We start from the raw sequence: 24895 nt of genomic DNA, 5'->3' as shown, positions 1-24895 counted from the left end.
TTAGGGCAATACTAAGGCCCCTCTATCTACGAGCCTGATCTGTTCGCCTACCTAGATCACCTAAAAAATGTTAAAGTAATTAGGATGAGTCAACGCTCAGTAAGACGAAATATGCTATTACTAGTGTGTGGCAAATGAGTTACAATATTATGAAAATTTGCTTCTAAAAAATCATGTATAACTAGATCTGTAAATATAGTACAAGTAATAGAAACCATCACCATTTCCATGTTGCTTAACATATCAGTATTTTAGGTTACTATTTAAAATACTTTTAATGTACATAAGTATATTCTCTGACTCTGTAAATCTATATATACATAATAATAAACTGAAAACTTCCCTGTGGATAACTATATGTCATGATTTAACCCCTCGTGACATGGTTGTGCGGCCCGTAGGCAGGATCTACCCTGGCTAGCCGACCAGGGTAAATCACTATACTCCCTCGATTTGATATGCCCTCCTCAACCCATATCTGATGGGGAGCTCATCCACATCAGGGCACTATACGATTGACCTACTACCACGTACTATCTGAATAGGTTGTTGCACCTTGTAAATTGTATATAGCTACGGTACCATGCTCTATAACTGTATGGTCCAACAGGGACCGATACTATATAATACATCTTTATATACAACTATCTGATTTACCATTATTCTGAAATAACTGTATTAACTATGACAATGAAATAAACTGTACTGTGTCAACTGTATTTCTGAACTGAACTGTAATCTGTAAGTCATGGCATTGGAAATTGTATAATCATGATACTGTAAACTATATAATCATGGTACTATACGCTGTATAATCATGGTACTATAATTACTATAAAACATAATCACTGGCTTTATATTCTATAAATTAAATCCTGAAAATACTGTAAAACATGTTTCTTTACTATACCCATATTCTCAAGTCACACAGTAATTTTAAACATATTATACATAAATGATAACCTATATAAATTTCTATCGTAAATAATCATCTCATAAAAACATATAGTTTATACTGAAACATAGAAAAATTGCCTAGCATAGCATATTTCCCTTACCTGACTCCTGCTAAAATCCTCCTACTAAGATGGGTCCTACACCCGCAGGGTTCTCCACTCAACACCCTCAAAACCATAAATCTCATAACAAAACATCAATATTTCTTGGCCTACATCATTTCCTACAACTTCCAGAAGGCCAAAAACTGAATAAAAGACCTTACCCTAGATTTAGGATGAATTCCAACTTCGTTCCACCGACGATCCGCTCGGGCAAACTTGTAGAGAACTTCGCCAGGAGCATTGTGGTGACCTCAGATCGCTGATCCGGTGACTGACGAGGCGGAAATCGAAGAGAGAAGAGGGAGGAGCCATAGGGGTAGAGAGAGAGAGAGAGGGTTTACGGCAAATTTCTATAATTAAAAATTAGTTTAGGGCTATTTATATTACGGGCTTTGTCGATGAGGCTCGTCATCTCATCGATGAGTCCTTAAGTAATTTCGTCGACGAGCCTTACCCTTCGTCGACGAAATTCAGAGTAGCCCAAATTCTTCTCTCGGTATTTTCTCGTCGACAAGACGGGACCTCGTCGACGTGGTCTTGAAGAATCCTCGTCAATGAATCCCCTGTGTTCATCAACAAGGCCTAGGGAAATTTCTGGGGTTATTATATTCAAAATGCAATGTCGTCGACGAACGCTGCCTCCTTCTGTTACTGACTTCATTTTCCTCCCTCTTTATTATTTAAATACCATTATTACTCGGGTCGTTACAGCCAGTCCTTATGATTCTATCTTATTTCTTCATTACACTAACAAAGGCACAATTTTTATTCTCCTATATGTGGATGATATGATTATAACTAGTGATGACCTTAGTGGCATTCAAGAACTCAAGGATTTTTTAAGTCAGCAGTTTGAGATGAAAAATCTTGGTCATATCAACTACTTTTTAGGTCTTGAAATCACTCTTTCCACAGATGGTCTTTACGTTTCTCAGGCTATGCATCTGAACTCTTGTCTTGAGTTTGACTCACTGATAGCAAGACTTTTGACACTCCAATTGAACTTAATGCGCATCTGACTCCCTTAGAGGGGGGTGGGGGGGGGAAATCATTGTCTAATCCCTCTCTTTATAGATACTTGGTTGGTAACCTAGTTTATATCACTGTCACTCATCTAGACATCTCCTATGTTGTTCACCAGGTGAGCCAGCATTTGTCTGCTCCACGTTTGACTCAATATGCTACTATTCTACGCATTCTTTGATATCTGAAGGGCACTCTCTTCCATGGCCTTTTCTACTCTGCTCAGTCTCCGCTTGTTCTCTGTGCATTCTTTGATGCTGATTGGGCAGGAGATCCTACTAAAAGCAGGTCCACAACTAGTTATTTTTTTCTTCTTAGAACTTCTCTGATTTCTTGGCGAAGTAGGAAACAAACCCTTGTGGCCCGCTCTAGTACTGAAGCAAAATATCATGCCCTTGTTGATACCACATCTGAGCTCCTTTGGCTATGATGGTTTCTCAAGGACTTAGGTGTGTCCTCATTTTTTGCTACTCCTCTTTATTGTGACAATCAAAGTGTCATTCACATTGCTCACAATGATGTCTTCCATGAACGAACTAAACACATCGAGATTGATTGTCATTTTATTCGTTATCATCTTGTCCATGGTGCTCTCAAGCTCTTCTCAGTTCCTTCTAAAAATCAATTTGCAGATATCTTCACCAAGTCACGTCCTAAGGGACATCATTTTGCTTTGGTTGACAAACTCAAGCTGGTCTCCCACCCACCTTGAGTTTGAGGGGGCTGTTAACATGTATTTGGCTTTAGGCTGAAGCCCAACCATTATTTACTTGTACTATACTCTTATTACTTGTACTGCACTTGTACTACACTCCTATTTACTTGTATAGCACTCCATGCCTCCTATATAAATAGGCACCCATGTATACTCTTATAAACAAGAAATACAATAATACTTGTTCAGTATTTCTAACATGTCTAAACACATGGATCACATGGGTTAATCCATAAAAGTTACGTATTTACACATGGATCACCTAGATTAATTCATATAAGGTGGATATATGGTAACATGAGTTAATTCATATAAGGTAAGCATGTATATGTTATATTTACAGACAACTATATCTTGGTATCAAGATGTAGTGACCTAAAAAATAAAATAATAAAAGGAAATGAGAAAATGGATTTTTTTGGCTAAGGCAAGAGGAAACCAATGACAGTTTTTTGAAGGAGGCGGAAAACTAGTGACGATTTGGGTATTAATCGCGGGACAGAAAAGGTAAACGGTAATTTGGAGTCGGTTAATAGAAAACCAGTGACAGTTTTCTAAGAAGCACATAAAATTGGCAACGATTTTCTGGCTAATGCTGAAAGTTATAAAGAACCAAGAGCTATATATTTTTTTAAAACAAATCAAACTCTCTCTCTCTCTCTCTCTCTCTCTCTCTCTCACACACACACACACACACACACTTTACAACCCACGAAACCCCTCCCCTTCTCTCTACAAATTCTGCTCGGTTAAGCCTCGTTTCAATTATCAGGAACCACCACAGGATTCTTGGGAAGATTCTCTACAACGTAGGTGGAGCAGAATTTTAGTTTGGGGTTTTGGGGTACCATCCCAAAGCTGAGGTAAGGGTCTTATTTGAGTGTTTTGGGTTGATTATTGAATTATTGAAGGTATAATCTTAGATGTGTGTGTGTGTGTAATTTCAAGATTGTGGAATTATGAACGCCATGGGCATGAGTTAGAATCAGTAGGCGAGTTCAGTTAGCCAAATAAGGGAAATATGTTATGCTAATAAATTCAGAAATTTTATCAATAATTTATAGTATTTGTTTATTAAGATGCAGAGTATAAATTATACAGTTTTACAAATTTCATAATATGAGTTTTATTAATTGTGTGGCCTGAGTAGATATTTGTTCAATACATAGTTTATACAGTTTTTCATAATACCATGATTTACAGTATTTTTTGCACATAAATTTATTTTACCAAATTTTAAAGAATTATAAATTACAATGTATATACAGAAAAATATTATACAGACAGATATTTAATAGAAAGATATTTTACAGTATTTACAGAATACCATAATTTCTAAAATTACAAAACCATAACACTCAGATATTATACTTTATTCAGTCAGATAATACAGATCAGATATACAGATATTTCAGTCAGATATTATAGTATTTACATGTCAGATTTACAGTGTTATGGTTATTTTGGAATCATGATGAAATAATAAGATAATTATATATTAGTATTATATAGTATCAAACCCTAATGAAATATTTCAGTTTGATTAATTATTTCAGTCAGATTTAGTTAGCAGAGAACGATGTCGTTAGCTATTTCATATCAGAGTGCAACCACATATCTTAGATAGTGTGTGGATTTTCGTCAACCATTCCTTGGAGGGATTGCAGGCTCCCTAATATTCTAGGTAGAGGTGGCCGGTTTGACAAGGGAGATGCTAGTACCGAGCCTTTGGAGGGATTGTAGTAAGGTCGGACTGAGAATTGATAGAGTATCAGCTGACTTATCCTAGTGGGCCAACCAAAGTTATGTCTCGCCTATGGGCTACACAACCCTGTCACGAGGGGTTAAATCATGACATACAGATTTCCAAGGTAGTTTTCACAGTTATGTATATATATACAGATTTACAGAATCATAGCAGATACATTATAATACTAGCAGTATGATTAAATAGAAAACTCAAATATTACAGATGTATTTTAAGCCACATAGGTGTGAGTTACACAGTATTATATTTTACATGGTATCTCATTTTAGTTATTTATTAGTAAATTATTTATACAAACTCAGGTTTTGCGGGTAAATTATGGGCACGTTTTGCAGTAGACTACTCAGTTGTGAGTGGATGTCCACTGGTGCACTATTCTAGTGATGGAGAATCTAGGCTTGGTGTAATGTTTAGACGGCACACTTTTCTGAGGTATAAGGAAGGTGGGTGCAAGCTGGGTGATCCTATAGCAAACAAACGAGTGATCAAGGACTTGACTTTTGGTGATAAAGTCATGGGACAGTGTCAGGTAAAGGAAGAGAAACAAATGCCAAAAAACTGCAGTAGCAGCAATCATGTTATGCAAGTGGAGTTAGGAACTTAGGGCAGAAATGCGGGAAGTTCTATCTCGGGTCAACAGTATCATGGTATGAATGGGCATGTGATGCAGGTGGGGCAGTAGACTCAGGGTAGAGATGAAATAATTCATATTATAGGGAGTTTCAACTCAAGAGAACCAGTAGAATCACGGTGGACCCATGTTCACTATCAGATCACTACTCAGGTGAGTTGGTGGGGCTTCTGGTTTGGAAGAAGGTGATAAGATGATAGGATGTCTTGGATTAATGTATCTGTCGTGTGTGAATGGCATGCCATTAGCTGGAAAGGCTTTGACTGAGGCTGATTAGTTGGGAACTCTATTGAAAGGTTTTGACATGAATGTCTTGGGTACGGCCAATATAGGTCTTGTTTTTCTGATTCGCATGGAAAAAACTGCAAAGAGATTGGTATTATCTTATGGTAGTTTTGTGGACAGAGCTGCAGGGAGATTGGTGTTATCTTAGAGTGGCTTTATGGATGGAACCGCAGGGAGACTTCATTTTCTATCTTAAGAGGGTTCTATGAAGAATCAATATGGAATATCTACCGCTCGGTACCCCAAGGACAGGCTATGATGTTCGGAATATGTCAAAGTTCCTCCATTATTGTGTAATGGAGTGTTTTAGCAGGCAACATAGTGGACCGTCAATTGTTTGTTTTGTTGAGTACTATGTAGGGGGCTTTGGTGATATAAGACTTGTAGCAGTTTTTGTGTTTACTATTGTGGGAAGGTCTTATTGGAAGCCTAAGGTAAAGTCTTCGAGTGTTAAATCTACAACTGTATTAGGATTGATGGTAGAAGCTGAAGCTGCCATCGACAAGTTCAAGCAGCGTTGCTTGGACTTAGCGCATGTCTCTAAGTATTGGAAGGGAGACGGTCCCAACCAAGCATTTTAAGTTTAAGAATCAGTCTTTTTTTTTTGGGTTCTCCTAAGGGGCGTATAATCGTCAATGTAGAGATTGTTATATTTGTGTGTGACCTTTATACTTAGTGGGATCACAAACAAAGGAAGGGAAACATGTGAGAGAAGTCTTCTTGTGTTGGCACCAGAAGAGTCGTTGATGAGTGCCTTGTGCTTGTCGACGAGTAGATATCGAGAGCCAGAAAATCTTAGAGTAGAAGACTCGTCGACGAAAGGATAGACTCTTCGACGAGTGGGCTTCTTTGACTTGTCGACGAATCCCTTGCTCTCGTCGACGAGTGTGCCTTGGCTACGAGAAATTATTTGAATTTTGAATTTGAATGGTGTGACGGTTGGGGATTCAAAGAGAAGCCTCTGAGGGCTTGTTATATATGTTCTTCTTGGCATATTTTGATGAAAGAGAGGGTGAGAGAAGGAGAGAAGATCATTGTAGTATGTAATCTTTGATATTTATAAAGAAATCTCTTGTCGTTTGCTCCCGTGGCTGTAGGCTTTGTCGAACCATGTAATTCTTGTTGTCATTGCCTTTGTTATTGTTTTCTTTATATTGTTATGGTTGTGGAATGATTATGTATTCATCATTGATATTGTTGCAAGTATGTATGTGTGATTCTTTATACAATGTTTACTCCGCTGCGCATTGTTGGAAGAGGCTCTATTTTCACAACAGTCCCATATCAAAAAAGGTAAGTAGATGATGAGTTCATATATATAATTACTTAAACTTCTAGCTCATGTAGGTTCTCACCCATGTTTATCAAGTCCACATGTGCAGATTCCCCTTGTCTTAATAAGTGGTATTAAAGCCGATGATTTGAATTAGGCTCGAGGTTCATACGTGTATTTTTGTGGATGTTGATCTTGTAGAAAAGAAGTGGTGGATCCTACGGATGTTAATCTCGTAGATGAGTGGACTCCGACCCATGGCCCTGTGTCCCTCACATGGTTGAGTAGCAATTGCATAAATGTTGGAAAGAATTCCATTAGTGAGTTCATCTCACATTGGACAAGTTAAGTGGTTGATTAGTGCCTAAATATAGCCAAGTCCAAGACCCAACCACTTAAACTTTTGAGTTATATTGGTTCTCACTCATCTATACCAAGCTTGCTCATGACGACTCCCCTGATCCTAACATGTAATCTCTTGTTGATTTATCCTTGGGAAGAAAACTCAACAATATAAATGAGTCTTTATTGACTAATGATTCTTATAAATTTTGTATATTGATTTTTGCAAGATCTATAGACTCGATCTTAGTGAGTTTACTAGTCTTAGACTCTATAATCTTAACATCATCTGGATAACGTACATCACACACACGACATCCACAAGCCTTAACACTTGGTGCTTTGTAAATCTTTTATCTCCTTCAATTCTCTAACATATATGATACTAGCAATTTCTAATGGTTAACCTGAAACTACCTCTTTCAAATTAAGGTTGGGATAGGGACTGAATTTGGTAAAACCATGCTCAAAGCAGCTGGAAAAAACTTCTGGGTTGTGTGACCTTAACACCTAGTTCTCTAGCCATAAAAAGCCTTTATCGAGAGTAGGAAATAATAAGAATTTCCCAAAATTTTGTTAAATTTTTTTTGGTATATATATATATATATGGCCACATAGGCTACACTATAAATATTAAAACAAGGGGCCAAACTGATAATATCAACACTACTAACTAGTTCGACTGAGATGGGTGGCCATGCTCTGGGCTGCTCATCATTCTGAAAATCAAGTTTCAGCTTTCAGGAAAAGAGAAGTGTGTGTGTGTGTGTGTGTGTGTGTGTGTGTGAGAGAGAGAGAGAGAGAGAGAGGTGGGGATTTGGGCAGTGGGGGAACCTCTTTAACTCTGAACTGTCCAGACCCCATGCAAGTTTCATGACTTCTGACCAGCAAGAAATAATCATGCTGATGGCTTCCCTCATCTCATATCTCACTCAGTACCCTCAACCATATAGTAGCCATGCAGTTAAAGACCCCACACAATATGAATCCATTATTATCAACGCAGCATATGAAAGCTTAGAGAGAGAGAGAGAGAGAGAGTAAGAGCGAAAAAAAAAAAAATGAGAAGCTAGGACGACATTATTGAAGCAAATGTCCTAATCATGAACTGTGTATACATTTGTTCCTGCGACCTGATGCTTATAAACCTGATACAATTACAGAAATGAAAGAACTTTCATCTTTCCCACGTACTTCTTCTAGTGTACTTTCTTTAACACTGGCTTTCTAATAATTAAAACTTGGGCAAAGTTCATTTGGCTTAATGTGAACATAGGGAGAAAGCACAGTAGCAGGAATGCTAAGGCCTTCATTACTATTTTTCTCCTGAAACCACAACCCATCAACAAGATCATAGTTAGCGAAGAAACCAACGCCAAACTGATCCACACTTAAAACTCTTCCATCCGCCTTGCCAGCCCCTCCTCCGGGACTGGGCAGCGAAAGGCACCTGTCACCCACATTATGCAAAGACGAAACCGAATTGATGCTCCAGGCTTCTTGAGTCACTGTAGAATTATTAGTACTGTGAATACCAGTTGTACTGCTCCTTCGGTTCTTTGCAATTGCACCATATTCTGACGACATTTGGGTGGCGGCAGCCGGAAGATCATGTTTGGAGCACTCATTCACATTACTTAATCCTCCATGGGACTCTAAATGGGTTGGTGGAGATAAAGTTTCTAAATATTGGGGCAGCAAAGAGGATGGAAAATCATGAAGAGTGTAAATTCCGGCAGTGTTGCTGGGTGCAGTAATATTAGTGGCGGGCTCTGGCAATGTTGAGGGAAGAAGAGAAAGAGAAGACGAGTTGGTGTTCTTAGGAGTAGTATTATTGCTGTTTATGGAGTTAGTTTTGGCTTGAAAGTTCTTCTTTAGTTTGGTGTTCCAATGATTCTTCACGTCATTGTCGGTTCTTCCAGGTAGTTGAGAGGCTATGACAGACCATCTAACCACAGACACAAAATAAATGGAAAAAGTTAATTACTTAATTATGCGTTGAAATTGTTGAATCGTTTAATTTTATTGAAGGCAAACAACTACCAATTTAATAAAAAATGATTCGATTTTATAAAAAAATGTGTGCAGTTTTTTAAGAAATGCTTTTCTTAATTTGTTTATGAGTTGAAAATTTTATCTTACTTTTAAACTCTTAGAACAAAACTGGTGTTTTCATGCATGCTTCATAACTTTTGATACTAACACATTAACAACTTCTAAGATTTATGCTCTTAAACTAATAAATAAATATACTTTTTTATTTTATATATAGACAATTTCTGAAGGAATATCATTTACTATCTCATATTGAGAATTTAATTTTAATTTTAAACACATAAAAAAGATTATTGAAAACAGTCTCATATTTTTTATTAATATTGTGTGTGTGTGTGTGTGTTTTGATAAAAGAAAAAGTAAATATATGTAATAAATAAAAAAAATTAAAGGAATAAATTGATTAATTGCTTGCCTGCTACCCATCTTAGCATACAGAGTACAGATGATGTTGTCTTCCTCCTCGGTGAAACCTCCATGTTTGATGTTGGGCCTGAGGTAATTCAGCCATCTTAACCGGCAACTCTTGCCGCAACGCTTAAGGCCTGCATGCAATTAACTAGTTTATTGATTGCCATTTAGTGGGAATATATATATATAGTGGAAATCATATGAAACTTATATGAAATCATATAAAAAATTAATTAATAAAATATAATTAATTAATATGAAATTCATGTTATGTAATGTGAAATCATATGACTATTTAATACTGAAAATAAATTCATCCAAAAAAAAAGAGTAATTTAAATTGATCGAAATTATTAAACGTGTAAAAGAATTTTTAAAATTTATTGAATTTGGAATTTAGGCATTAAAAACCCTTGCATATGTAGGGTGTACGTCTTAAAAAGTTGTTATATTTTTCAAGGATAATTAATTTCTTTTTGAAATGCTAGAGGTGAATAAATAATGTATTTTCTTTTTTTGGTACAAGAAAGTTGAAAACTGATGAAATAAGATGAATTGGCTGCAAGAAGACAAACTTTAATAGTCAAGATATGAGTGAGCGCTATCCTCATTGTAGAAGTTTCAAAATAAAATGAAATGAAATAAAGAAAACCTCTCATTGGAAGTGCTTAACCATATATCTAAGCATGGGTTCGCTCAATCAAAAATATAAATTAAGAAGAGAATTATACGACTCACATAGAAAATTTTGGAGATATATATTAGATAATTGATAAGATTGATTTTCGTGTGATTGAAATTAAAGTTTGATATTTTAGTAGAGTAAAAGAATGAGTCTTATTATAAAGATGGATTAGCCGACTGCCAAAAGTCACTAGCTATCATAAGAAAAGAATTTTTATGTCATAAGAAAAGAACTTCAAGCTTTCTACTTTGTTTCTCGGAAAAAATAGAGAAATTAAAAACAATTGGACTTTGAAAAATAAATCGAGATCAACAAAGTGAGTAGTCAATGAGATTGGCTTAAATTTGTAAATTTTGAACATTTCATGGATTAAGATCTGGAACTTTTATGTTACAGACATTAGATTTGAAGTCTTGTGAAGGAAAAGGAACGATGTGAGAAGGGAGAAGCTTAGTATGAATTCTCAGTTGACCCATAAAAATAAAAAAATTTAAATTTTCTTTTTTTAAAAAAATGACTGAGAAGAAAAGTTTTCAGTTCTCTCGATCGATCAGTTGTCAAATGGAATTTCCATGTTAAAACACACGCGCAGAGAGAGAGAGAGAGAGAGAGAAAGGACCAGCTTTGCGAGGTAAAGCAATCCAGTTACCGCCATTGCCGTGCTGTTGAAGGTAGTTCTTGAGAGTTTCATCTTCATCAGGAGACCAGGGCCCCCTCTTCACATTTGCTTTGTCGCAGCATGGTGATCTTCCCATGCCCACCCACCCTTGATCACCCGACTACCAATCTAGCTGAGACGAATCAAGACTCAAGACTTAAGATCAGAGAGAGAGAGAGAGAGAGAGAGAGAGGCAAAGCCAGACACGCTAAGGCAGCAGGCTAAGCTCCAGTAAGCTTCAACTACAACGCTCATCCGCCCGCAATCAAGTCAAGGAGCTTCTGCTTTCTCTTCCGATGAGCCTTTAAAATGTTTTGACTTTGTAAGACCCGCCTCCCCCCCTACATTTAATGACTTCTGTTACTATTAACTTTAATTTAAGTTCTTTCTTTTTTACTCTTAATAAATAAATATATATATTTTATATATTTATTTACTTAGAGGTTAATAAATAAGCAGGTCAAAGATCACGCATGTATGTTGGCGTGTGTCTGAGAGATCAGAATAACAATAAACATTTGAATGAATTCTCTTTTTCTTTTTCTTTTTTTGAAGTAACAAATAAAAAAAGGCAGCTTTTTACTTTGGCTTGGTTAAAAAATAAATCATGTAATTTGAAATTGAAAATATGTTTAATTTTTTTTTTTTAAAAAAAATTGGTCTTCTTACATAATAAATCATACACTTCTATAAAATTTAAAAGTAAAATTAAGATTTTCAGTAAATAATTATTAATTTTTAGCGTTGTACTGTGTTGGGAAAATTCATCTAACTGCCATTAAAAATATATAATAGAAATTGAACATGTGAAATGCAATCACCTAGTAGAGAAGGGTTAGTTGGTTCAAATTCAGTGTTTATAAATGAAAAAGATCATAAACATTTAAATGAAAAAATTAGGTTAGAAAATGATATTCTCTGTGTCGTATAAGAAATTAAATTAGTATCATATCATTTGTGGTGTCGTACTTAAGGGTAAATTAAATAATTAAAGAGTAGAACGTTTACATTTTTCTTTGACATAACATTGCCTAGGCAGATAATCAAAACTCTAAGTAAATGAATTCCCTAATTTCTCTAAATTGAATAGCATCGGATCAAAAGATAGAAGAATGGGAGCCCTAATTTGTTGAACAACTTAATTTCTCATTGACATAGCATATTAATTCATTTAACACCCTAAGTTCTCTAAATTGTAACCTATTATTTATCCATTGTGCACAAAACAAAGACAATGGTCATATATACTTTTTGTGCAATAACTACTTAGACATATAGAAGTGATTCTATCTTGTTGTATTAATGTCTTTTGCAATATAAAATCTTTATCATCCATGTAACTAGGTGTCACGAGTCAAGCTTGTTCCAGATATTATGTTTGCTTGTGACCGCTTGTCTTGTGCACATGGGATGAGTAATTATCATATAAATACTAGTGTGTTTTTTTATTCTTTGAGTGGGATGATGTCTTAATTAAAATAGTGAGTATGTGCACATGACTCCTTAATTATTTTAATGCTTCTTACTAACAGAGTTAGAATAACATAAAAAGTTCTTTAAGGAGTGTAAGTGTTTAAATATCACTAGTTATTTGTAAATGTATTTAACTTAGTTGTTTCCCACCTTAAATACATATTACCTACGGAGGTATGAATAATGATTTGCATTACTTTATGGTATTGCATGACTCTTGTTTGCTTTCATGATTTCTTGCTGCTTTAGCTTCATTTGCATTGGATGGTTGTGAATTAGTTCATACATATAGTGAGGCTATAATATACTTTTAGCCTACTAGTAAGCTAGTGTGATAACTAGTTTGGCTTGGTCATTCACAAGGTATGAAGTGTACAACCCATAATAGTTGGTATAAAGGCACAATTAATTGCTTCGTGAGTCGTGGGCTATGAGTGAAGCATTAATGGTAAAACGACCATGTTGCACATTAAAATCAAGAAAATTGATGCAAATTGGATTCAAGCTGAGACAATCAACAATATCGCTATAGAGATGGCTCAACTTTCTGAACAAGTCAATTTATTGAAGGGATCCATAAATAGTAGCAGTATTCCTAATGATTAATTTTTAGAAGACTTATGTGGTACAATGTAAGCACTACATCACTAGATGGGTGGAGTTTATGCACTATGAAATTCCAAATTTATGGGGATAGAAAGATGGAAGAACAAGGGTGAAAAGTAAGGTGTACTCCCAAGAGGCGGGTGAATTGGGATTTAAAAATTTTTTTACAAACTCTTTTTATAAGTTCCTTTAGTTAATTTTGAATCCCAACTATCTTTCTTTTCAGCTGTCACACACAAACACAATGATCAAGAATCCTTTGAACTTTAACCAACAATTATACCAAGTTCAATATTAAAGACCAACTTAGTTAAATTCTCAGATTTTCTCTATTATTCAAGCTCAGAATCAATGAATAAATATGAGATCAAGACTTATTTTTAGATTGACAAATAATTAAGTTTCAACTTTAATATTCAATTTCAAACTCAAAATATTTTCACAAAATTAATCTCAGCTTTACTATAATATTTCTTGAAATATATCTTGAAGAACAAATATTGCAATCAGCTTATAACAATTCAACTTTTCTTTTCAGATTATAACATAATTGAATTTCTCAAGTTTTACGTTAGCTGAGCAATAAAAACAATTTAGATTTTAGAGTTGTATCAAAAACTCAATCAACCAATCAATAAGTTAATGAACTTTGATATTTATCAATCAACATACTCCCTTTAATCAAGGTTTCCGCAATTCCCAAAGACAAATTAATTTCCAACAATTAAGTAAGCATCCACGTACTTTATATGTGCAAAAAATTAAAGAGAGTATGGTAAGGAGAGTGACACTGTATTTTACAAGGTTCGGTCCAAGACCTACATCCTTGCCCTAAGCAAACCGCTACGGGGATTTCCCTTCCAACTTTTTTATTAGGCCAAAGTTACAACCTCTCTAACAAGAATCCCCTCTCATTAGTTCAACGATCTAATCCCCTGAACCATCGACAAATCTCTCTAACAAGAATCCCCTCTCGCTAGTCCAACTATTCAATAACCTGAACTATAAAAAATCAACAAGAAACGATTTGGTGTACAATGACACTCTCAAAAGAGCTAATTAGTACAATTGAATGCACAATAAATATACTTCAATTAAATATCAATATAGAAAGAATTGAAGTTCATAAATTTATCATCGGGTTCTTTCTTAGATTTGAATTTCTTAGTAATTAAGCAATGAACCGTGTGATTTGATCAGCAGGAACTTCTGCAGAGTATTTGTAATAAGGTTTTGAAGAGTATAAACAATATAACTTAATTGCTGATTGTAATTGTTGGTGTATGAAATCTTTAGGTTTTTCCATGTATTTATAGATGGAAAAATCTTCTATTTTGTGTTCCCCAAGTTGCATTGAGTATTTCCCAAGTTATTACAAGATTTGGGGTCCAAGTAATCAAATTTGGAAACTATTCCTCGCTATTTAAATTTGACTGTTACAAAGTTCAGCCAACTAGACTATCAGGGTCAGTTGCCTGATCTTTTAAAATCCAACGAAATTTGAAAGTCAAAATGGGATCAATCGCCTAAACTCATAGGACCAGTCGACTGGGCTTATTCTATTTTTCCAATTTATTTCAACATAAAAAGGTCAGTTGCTACCAGAACAGGTCAGTCGCCTGATCGTGCAACAACATATGTTTTTACAATTTTTTTTCCAAAAACTTTTGTTAACTTTTATACTTGCCATATTGGTTTGAGACTTGAAAATATTTTTCGAGATTTTCAAAATTTGGTCTCTAAGTCAATAATGAAACCTAAGAGCTTCAATACATCCATATCGACATTAAATGAAGTACTTACATAAGACTTCTTAAGATTTAAAACATTCTAAGCACTAAGTCTTCATGCTTATCTTTCTTTGAGTCCATTTTGTCTTCAAACTCCAATATACTTTAAGTTTCATTAGATTTTTCTATCTTTGAATCCAAGCTTTTAAAGATACTTTAAGCTTTCATTTGACCATCTGTCTTTGGAGTATAAACTTTCAATAAAGCTTGTGAGCACTTGATCTTGAATTTATATATTTGATTCCTGAAGTATCATCACTTAACCAAAACATGTTAAGTTCTCTTGATTTGTTATTATCAAAATAAGATTCGTAAGCCTTATTAGGCCAAAAAGGGGCACCAAAACCTAAGCATATGGGGGTTCCCTTGATGCTAAAAAGTAGGAGATGAAAAGTAAGGTGTATTCCCAATACAGGGTGAATTGGGATTTAAAAATTTCTTTATGACTCATTTTATTAATTCTTTCTCAACTCTTAACACATGTATGGTTTTACTTTCAATCATAAATTCAGGCAAGCATTAATTTAATTTTAAGTCTTTATGGATGAGTATATCAATTTGAATGCTTTGCAAGTTTCTCAATACTTCTTTCAGCAAATTAAACCAAAACTCAATAAGTGATCAATTTAATCAATCAAGATAAGCTTCATAATATGAATCAATATATAAATTCCAACAATCTCCAAGATTTTGATTTTGATATTGGATTCAAGTATGTAGCTGATGAATGAATGACATGTATTAATCAACGTACTCCCTTAGAAGGTTTCCGCGAGATTCAATCAACGTACTCCCTTAGAAGGTTTTTGAAATTCTCAATCACAAATTAATTTCTAGTAGTTCAATAAACATCCACGCAATTTATATGTGCAAAAAATTAAAGAGATTAGGAACGAGAGTGACACCAAGATTTTTACGAGATTTGGCTATACCCGCCTACGCCGTCACCTTAGGCACACCACCCAAGAATTTCACTATACCGCTCCCTTAACCGGGTGGAGTAAACCATTTACACACTCCTTCAAGCAGCTAGGATAGAGCCCTCCTCTCGAAGAGATACCCCACACTTGGTAATCCAACGATTCAATAATCTTGAACCGTCAAAAATAACAAGAACAAGAACATTTCTTGTGTACAAAGAGCACTCTCAAAATAAAGTTGATTAGTACAATTTAAAACCAATATACTTCAATCAAATAACAATGCAAAAATATGAAGTTCAAGTGTACATGACTGGGTTCTTTCTTAGATTGAAAATTTCAAGTAGAGGACAAGAACCATAAGCTTTTAAATCAACAAGTACTCAGCTTTGGCTTTCAAAAAATATTTAGCAAGAATGCTTTGATTGAGAAAGAATTTGATCAATAGTTGATTTTGATCTTTGTTGTGTTTGATTCTTGGGCTTAACAAGTATTTATAGATAGAAAAAGTAGTATTTCGTATTTCCCAAGTTGCTTTGAGTATTCCCTGAGTTTTTAAAAAGTTTGGGGGCTAAGAAATCACTTTTGGAAACCTTCCCACTCTATTTAAATTTGAATTTTTCGAAGGTCAGTCGACTGGACTATCGAGGTCAGTCGCCTGTGTCTTTTAAATCGGTGTATTTTTTAAGTCAGAACAGGGTCAGTAGACTGGGCTTGATGGGTCAGCTAACTGGGCCTATTCTATCTGCTGTTCAGCCAATTGATCAGTCGCCTCATGTACCGTCAACTTCAACCACCTTTTAGTATTTTGAACATAACTTTTTCTATATAACTCTAAATTGGACGTTCTTAATATCAACAGAAATTTAAGGGAAAATCCCACAACTTTCATGTTGAACACCTTTTTATGATAAAAAACCATTGATAGAGAAAATTGCACATCAATGCAAATATAGAAAAAAGAAGTGAATTTGGAGAATCCTGTTTTGTTGTTTTTCATTCCAAAAATAATTTTAACCTTTTTGAAATAACTTTTGACCTTATAAAAATATTTTCCAAGTATTTTAAAAGGTATCTAGGTCAAAGTAATTAACCTAAGAGTTTCATGCATCCATATTGAAATCTTTTGAAATACTTACATGAGACTTCTTAAAAGACTAACTTTCTAAGCACTGAGTCTTCATGTATTTGCTTTGCTCTCAGTATCTTCATGTATTTGCTTTACTTACAATATCTTCATATATTTGCTTTGACTTCCTTCATACCTCATTGACTTAAGTACATACTTCATCAAGTTCTTCTACCTTTAAGTACAAGCTTTCAATAGACTTTTCAAGCACTTGACCTTGGTCTTTTATCAACACTCTTGAGTCCTGAAACTTCACTTAACCAAATATGTTAAATTTCTTTACTTTCTTATCATCATAAAAAGATTATAAGCCTTGTAAGGCCAATAGGAGAACTTCCTATTTGACCATGGAATAATATTTTCAAGTGGTGAGGATCAATAACTCAAATAAGAAAAAAGTATTCATAACCATTATATATGTACTTGAAAGATGACATTGGGTTGCAGCGGTGTAAAAAGTACGATGCGATTCAAAATGGACAGTATGTGACTGATAATAGGGTAGATTTGAAAAGAGAACTCAAGACCTAATTCTTATTTGAAAATGTTGAGTAAAACTCTCAGGCGCTAATCGTAAGATCTTAAGCACACTAGTATAGTAAGGGTGCATATGAAAAAAATTCTTTTTTGATATTAGATATCTAAGACATGTTACTAAAAAAACAAGTTGTTCTACTTCCTTAAAAGATTGAAATCGTAGCAAAGGTTATATGTCATCAACAAAGAGTTCAAGAATTTCCACCTACATAAGTTGTTGTGGAATGCTTGACCAACTACACTGAAATGGGTTCCACTACACCTAAGGAGAGTGGCTTGTTAGGTGGAAACAATGAAAAGGCTTTCAAGAGTAGCAAACCTAAAATTATGGGAGCCAAATACCAAGGCATCAACTTTAAAGGAAACTTTGTTATCTCAATATTTCAGCATGTGTAATGGTAAAGGTAAGCTAGTGTGTTTCTCATTTGAGGACCTTACAAGTTTGTTGACTATTATCCCAAGTCATTGCTCAATGTCTTGTAAGCTTCCGTTGCACAAGGGACATAAGGATAGGATGAGGATGAGAAGGAAACCATGCATATGGGTGCAATGGAGCTACTCAATTCGTTGGATAGACAAGAAAAAGAGTTGAAAGTTATTTGAGCTCAAGTGTAAATGTTTTGGACTTAAATATTAATGGAAAGAGCACATGTGCTATGGTGGGTATTGGTGCTACCCATAACTTTGTCTCATAGAAAGAAGTGCAAAGACTCAACTTAAAGGTAGAGAAAGACTTTGGATGCATGATACTAGTTAATTCTATAGCTTAACATACTCTAATAGACTCTTGGAAAGTTAATATAAAGCTTAGGTGGTGAGAGGAACATGAAAATTCACAGTCGCTCTGATGCATAATTTTCAGGTGATACTTGGAATAGAAGTTTTAAGAGGGAGTAAGGTGGTACTAACGTTGTTTGCTGGTTCGTTTTGTCTAATGGGAGATTATCCTTATATGGTTCAAGCTATTGTGAAGAAAAGGATGATGGGAAGTTCCTCTCACCCATCCAACTCAAAAAAGTATTTAGAATGGATGAGTTGACATATCTTTCTTTGTTAGGGGTGGATAAAAATATAGGAAAGGAGTGGGTTCCTATTGCATTCCAAGATTTGTTATAGGATCGGAGTACAAAGTTACAATACCTAATAAGCTACCATATAACTTACCTTCTTGATGAGGTGTTGAGCATAAGATCAATTTGTTACCAATTAAGGATGAAGTCTTTTGCTAAAAGGCTATACCAAATGGCACCTCTAGAGTTATCAAAGTTGAAGAAACAATTTCATTAGTTATTAGAAGCAAGCTAAACACATCCTCCCAAAACATTGTTAGAGCATTGGTGTTGTTTCAAAGGAAGCATGATGGATCATATGGATGTGTGTGGACTACCTAATGTTCAACAAATTTCGTTGTGGTATACCTAGATGATATTGTTCTCTACAGTTCCACTCTAGAGAAACATAAAGTATCTATCATATTGTTCTCTGGTATTGTATTCCACTATTTACTAAAGTCTACAGAACCTAACAACCTAGGCTCTGATACCAAACTGTGACGCCCCAATTTTGAAACCATTTTTTTTTTTACAAACATAAAGTAACTATGGAAGGTGGTCGATAGGCTGAAAGAAATTAGCCTTCAAGTGAAGAAAAAAGTGCTCTTTAGCTCTAAGTATTATCAAATTCCTTGTTTATGTGGCTAACAAAAGGTTATATTTGGATGGATATAGAGAATGTGAAAGCAATTCAATATTGGAAGTTTCGAAAGGTAGTCCAAGAATTGCATCCTTTTTCTTAGAATCATTAATTATTATTATAAGTTTATGGAGTGGTATTCAAGGAGGATTGCCTCATTAATAGAATAGCTAAAGAAACATCATAGGTGGAAGTGGACAAAGGAGTGCTAGGGAATCTTTGACAACTTGAAGGAAGCCATTATATGGGATTTAGTACTTTATCTTTCATAAATGCATTAGACTATGTCCTTGGTAGAATCTTGTTACAAGATGTATGTCTTATTGAGTACGCGAGCCCTACATAGCGAAGCTAAGAAAGATTGTTGACCTGATAGGTCACACCCAACTTTGATTATGACAAATACTCTTGGTATTGATGATTGTACTAAGGCTTGCATGCAAGTTCAGTGTGCATGTGTATTTGCACTAAAAGACATACCATAATGGTGTGCGGTGTTCGTGCTGTTGAATGAAGAAAGATGCGTTGTCTTTGTAATTGTTATTTCATTTCTTCATTCTAGGACATAAATTTAATTATGGACTATGCACTCTTGCGGCTTGTAATAATTTGCACCTTGCATGGTAGGTAAGTATGCTCATAACAGACCCTAGTTGGACCTTAGGTACCTACATTAAGTACACAAGTCTCCAACATCACTCATCATATCAAGGGAATCAATTCAAGCTAAAAATGAATGTAATAGAAAACATTGAGAAGGTTTGGGTGACCAAACCTATGCCGTGTAAAATAGCTCGGGCGACCAAATAAGTCAATATGTTGATTTGGTGATTCGGGCACCCAAACCACTTTTGAGCGTACCTTCCTCAAGCACCTGAACCTGTGTCAGGTTCTTTTTCAACAACCCGAAAGCCCGAATGATCACGTTCAAAATGAGCATGGGCGACCTAATTGGTCGGTTCGGTTAACCGAACTTGGAGCCGGGCACCTAAACTAATGAACAAATGCTACTGACTTTTGTTTGGCCGACCGACTCACTCTTCGAGCACTTGAACAACTAAAAATTAGATTTTCGACTGTGTCTGTTCGGGCATCCGAGCCTCGCATGCAAAAATATTTTTTACCGATTATTTAATGAGGTAAACTGGATTGATTCTCTTATGGCTTTTGAAACAAATTTAATTATACCCATTGTGTCCCCAACAATCAAAAAATCTTCCTTGCCTATAAATACTTATTCATTTGTCATAATTAGCAAGGATTGACATTTTGATTAAGAAAAAAATTCTCTCAATTCTTAAAACCCTATCTTAGCCTATACTACTTCCAAACACTCATACACTCCATATTTCTTGATCTTTCAAGTGTTGTGAGTATATCTAAACCTATTGTGTTTAATCTTACTAGCTAAAACTCTCACTTGGATTATTGCTTCATTTATTTTCTTTGAGAGTTTAGCATTAAAGTTCTTCCACCGATTTCATTTGATAAATCTTGTGTGGGAAGACTTTGAGGGTTGTGGTTCTTGCATTGTCATTGCAAGATACCTAAACATATATTTTTGGGTGCAAAAATCCTTTTCAAAAGCTAGTTTTTCAAACAACTCCATTGCTCTTTGTATATTGAAATATCTTATTGAGTTTGTTTGATTCAACTTACTTAGCATATTTAGAAATCCTGATATGATTTTTTGTTATTCACATATTGTGTTTCAAATCTTGCTTGGATATACACTCTAGATCTAGACTGATAATGTAGACTTGATTGAGTGTTTAGCACACATTAGAGTACTGAGCATATTTACATATCATTTGTACTTACAATATTGATTGAGTTGTACTAGTGCACACATCTGCTTGTGCAGAAGCATACTTCCGTGTACAAATTTTATACACATTGGTTGTATTCCAGGCGTAGGCCTGAAGAGGGAGACTAGCCCTCTTGAATAGTCCTGGATTGGCTTGGACCCGCTTAGGAAAGCTAGGTGCGTCATCCTATTAAGGCGTGTTGGTTAAGGTCAGCCCCTTGAATTGACCTAATTGTTTTGGTGCCGCTCCACCCATTTAAGTGAGCATTATAGTGGTAATCCTTGTGCTTGTGTGGCTAAGATGGGGATGTAGGCAATTTCGCCAAACGTTAATAACATATTGCGTGTACTGCTTACTTTTCCACACTTTACTTTTATTGCACGTGTATGTTTATTTTTTAATCGTATAGATTGACCCTAGGTTGTGCAATACTGGTGTTAAACTTATTGACCTAGGCGATAATTTTTTAAATGTCCAATTCACCCCCCCCCCCTCTCGGGATTGCACCAAAACTAATAATTGGTATCAGAGCCTCGTAACTTAGACTTAAACATCATTTAGTAAAAGATCATGATGACTTGTGTTAGTGCATCCCCTTCATGTGAGGGAAGATTGGTCACACACCCACCAGTATTTTGTGGTGATAACTATGTTATCTAGAAATTTAGAATGATTGTGTATGTGAAAGCCTTAAATTGGAAATTTTGGAAACTCATTAATCAGGGTGATTGTGTGCATGTGAAATCTAATGGGTGTACCAATGTTCCTAAATCTGAGTTTGAACTGAATGATCATGATAGGAACTTAGTGCAGGTAAATTTTGATGCCATGAATACCTTACTGTATGCTTTAGATTCTAATGTTTTATGTGAGGTTATGGCGTGTAGTAATGCTAAGCAGATCTGGGATGAACTTGAGAGGAGATATGGTGTGTCCACGCAAAATAAAGTCATCTCTCCATGCGACTTAAGCTCCACTGATCTCGAGGGAGATAACCAGTGTTTTGTTGCTTTAATTGATGATGAGGTTATCTCGGTTCCTTCTGCTTTAGTAGATAAATATGAAAATGATTCATGTGCTGATTTGAATGATGTGTCTGATTGTGAATCATATGATAGTAGTGATAGTGAAAGCATGCCAACTTATGATGAATTGCAATGTGAATATGTTAGGACTCTTAAGTTACTTGTTAAATCTAATAAGAAATATTCTATGCTGAAAAACAAGTATGATGCATGCATTAAAGAATGTGAATCAAAAGTTCTTGCTGAAAGAGAAAATAATTTGAAAATTAAAAGACTAGAAAGCAAGAATGAATCATTAGAAAAGGAATTGACTGTTTTGAAATCTCAAGTTTTTAATGATAATAAAAAGGACCATTTGATTATAGAAATTAAACATAAGGAAAACAATATGTCTAAGGAATTCATTAAGCTTCAAGATGTTTGAAAGGGTATTAAAAATTTGAAAATAAAATAGGTTGAAAAGAAAATAGAGGACCAATCTAGGATCATTTATACATTCACTATAGGTAAGGACAACTTCAATAAGTTGTTAGGATCACAGAAAATGACCTTAGATAAGGAAGGTATAGGCTACAATGGAGTAAGAAATAGGAAGAAGAAAATTCTATACATAGAGTACATTGTAAGAGAGTCCAAAGATTATGCTAGTACCTCTTCAGGTACATACACCAAAACCTACTGTGCCTTGTGTAAAAAGAAAGGTCATACCAAGTTTGATTGTGCGCTTAAGAGAAATGGAGTTAAAATGAGACAAATTTGGAGAGTAAAATCCGATCCCATCTCCTCTTAATCTATAGGTGTTCTCTAATATTCATAGAACTAATTAGGAGTCCTCACCAAGCCCTAAGTCTTGAAGATAAATCATAGGGGTCTTAGCTTGGGAAAATTGGACTAAATCGAAGAAGTTGACCAAGCTCGGGCGACTGAACCATACAGTGCTTTTGCGCTTCGGTCGACCGAACTTGGAAATCTGACTAGGGCGTTGACCACTCTTCGAGCTACTAAACATTTACATTCAAATCTATTCGAGCTGCTGAATACTGTTCGGGTAACCAAATGTGGACTTCGGGCGACCGATCCATGCAGTTCATTTCAAGCTCGGGAGGCCGATCCTCGGTTTTGCAAAATGGCGCCTAAAATTCAACCGACCAAACCATTTCTCAATCAACCAAACAAACTCAGGGGGGCTGTATAATTAAAGTTGTTTGGGTGACCAAACTTCCTTTTAGGTGCCCGAACTGCACTGATATATATGGGTTTTCATGAAAATTAGATCATTTTTGCACCCATTCTTGAGAGCCTCATTACTTTTTGCCACCTTTCAGCCTAGTACTCCTTGAGAAATTTTTTATGGCTAGGGATCATAGATGCGCCACTACTAGCATTTCACTTGAGCAGTGGTTCCCTACACCCAACAGGAGAATCAAATATGATAGGGTCTTCCGTCTTAAAGATCCAATCCTGGGAAAAATCCTAGACATAGAGTTCATGCAAGCCCACTTCAATAACATCCTGGATATGTTTCAGTACCAGGGGTGGTACGAGTTTATCACCTTCCAACCCAGGGGGATGTATCCTCTACTCATCCGACTGTTCTATGCCAATCTTGCACAGGATGGCCAGGGCTACTATTCTTGGGTACTCGAGACTAACCTCCACTTTGATGACGCTTATCTGGCAGAGAAGTTTCAAATTGAGCATGGCGACTTCATCTATCCTGATTCATCCTCCACCTGGATTGGTGAGCAAGATTTCATGGTAAGCACCTTCATCAATCTTGTTATGACAAATCCAGTTGCTGACTTGACACACACTCCCAGCTACAGATCACTGACTTTAGAGGCAAAGGTAGTACACCACCTAATTTCATATAATGTACTACCAAAGTCAGGATCTAGGGACCACATATCCTATTTAAACTGTTTTGTGATGTGGTGCCTATTCACAAGCAAGAAGTTAGATCTCCCCAGGCTGATCCTACGTTGGATATTTGTTAAGAGCGTTGGAAAAAGGATCATATTATCCTATGGTGGTATCTTGTCTAGATTCTTCGTTAGGGAGAGGGTTACCAGGACGACATTTGCTACCATCAAGAAAGACAGACCCTCTAATATCTTTAACTCCACCACTTTGAAATTAATGGGATACAAGCTCACTGGCAACATGTGGTTGCCCACTACCCCTCAGAGAGGTCGGGAGTTTAGGAGATCCTGCAAGAGCTACCCCATGCGCCATCCAATGCCAAAATCATGATGGCCATCACCGACCTCTCTACATCATTTTACGAGTTCAGGACCTCTATGATAGAGCATACATCCTCTTTTCATGCTAAACTCTTTATAGCGAGTTCACTGGGTTCCAGTCTGAGGTGCGGGCTACCTTTCATATCCTTGGTGAGCGGTTGAGAGAGATGAATGACAAGGATATTGGGGAAGATCAGTTGGAGACGAGTGGTGAGGATGATGATGATGATCATGACGACAGGGAGACCTAGTGGTGCACCGTGAGGATCTGTTTCTTCATATCCCAGCTTTTATCTAATTTTATTTACATACACTTTCATCTGGTCTATAATAACTTTAAAACAACTTTTATTTTTATCTTTATTTTGTTATGACGATCACACTCACCACACACACATGCAAATACTATCTTGTGGTGATTATGTTTTTGCTTATGTTCATATATATATATATATCTGATAGTATTCATACTTGCATGATTTTTGTGCTTACATGATTATACTACTAAATGCATGCTTAGTATAGAATGCCTCCTGCATGGCAGATGCAGTTGATGAGAATTGTCTTCTAGTAGATTTAGGTTCTTGTATGCCTTAAACTCTTGAGATACTACTTGTTTGAGGATCATTTTTGTGCAGGTTAATTTAAGGAAATGTCATGTTTACAATCGGCATGCTGCCGAATTTTCTGTAGACATTTGCCCAAAAGGTTGAAATGACCTTTAAAATTGAAAACTCTGTGTGCATATGAAATTTGATTATGGAT

General features: G+C 35.6%; 1 protein-coding gene across 2 annotated transcripts; it reads right to left on the bottom strand.

Annotated features, from left to right (window-relative positions):
- Nucleotides 1-8178: 8178 nt before the first annotated feature.
- Nucleotides 8179-11183, bottom strand: LOC131152058 (transcription factor MYB87-like). 2 transcript variants are annotated; one of them, XM_058103658.1, is made up of 3 exons: nt 10869-11183; nt 9569-9698; nt 8179-9046 (listed from the first exon to the last, which is right to left on the bottom strand). In XM_058103658.1, the coding sequence occupies exons 1-3, from the start codon at nt 11002-11004 to the stop codon at nt 8326-8328; spliced, it is 987 nt and encodes a 328-aa protein (XP_057959641.1). In that variant the 5' UTR covers nt 11005-11183; the 3' UTR covers nt 8179-8325. The 2 variants fall into 2 exon arrangements, with proteins under 2 accessions (XP_057959641.1, XP_057959642.1); XM_058103659.1 differs by having other exon boundaries at nt 10899-11179.
- Nucleotides 11184-24895: the final 13712 nt, after the last annotated feature.

Source organism: Malania oleifera, chromosome 3 (genome assembly GCF_029873635.1).
Source record: "Malania oleifera isolate guangnan ecotype guangnan chromosome 3, ASM2987363v1, whole genome shotgun sequence".
In the NCBI taxonomy this organism is placed as follows: domain Eukaryota; kingdom Viridiplantae; phylum Streptophyta; class Magnoliopsida; order Santalales; family Ximeniaceae; genus Malania; species Malania oleifera.
This window is presented reverse-complemented; position numbering and strand designations above follow the sequence as displayed.

Bases quoted from the DNA above. Each gene is read 5' to 3' on its own strand.
- LOC131152058 (XM_058103658.1), bottom strand. From the start codon at position 11,004: ATGGGAAGATCACCATGCTGCGACAAAGCAAATGTGAAGAGGGGGCCC. The intron at 9,699-10,868 runs GTCCTTTCTCTC...AATTGCATGCAG, and splicing joins TGCTTTACCTCGCAAAGCTG to GCCTTAAGCGTTGCGGCAAG. The intron at 9,047-9,568 runs GCAAGCAATTAA...GTCTGTGGTTAG, and splicing joins TATGCTAAGATGGGTAGCAG to ATGGTCTGTCATAGCCTCTC.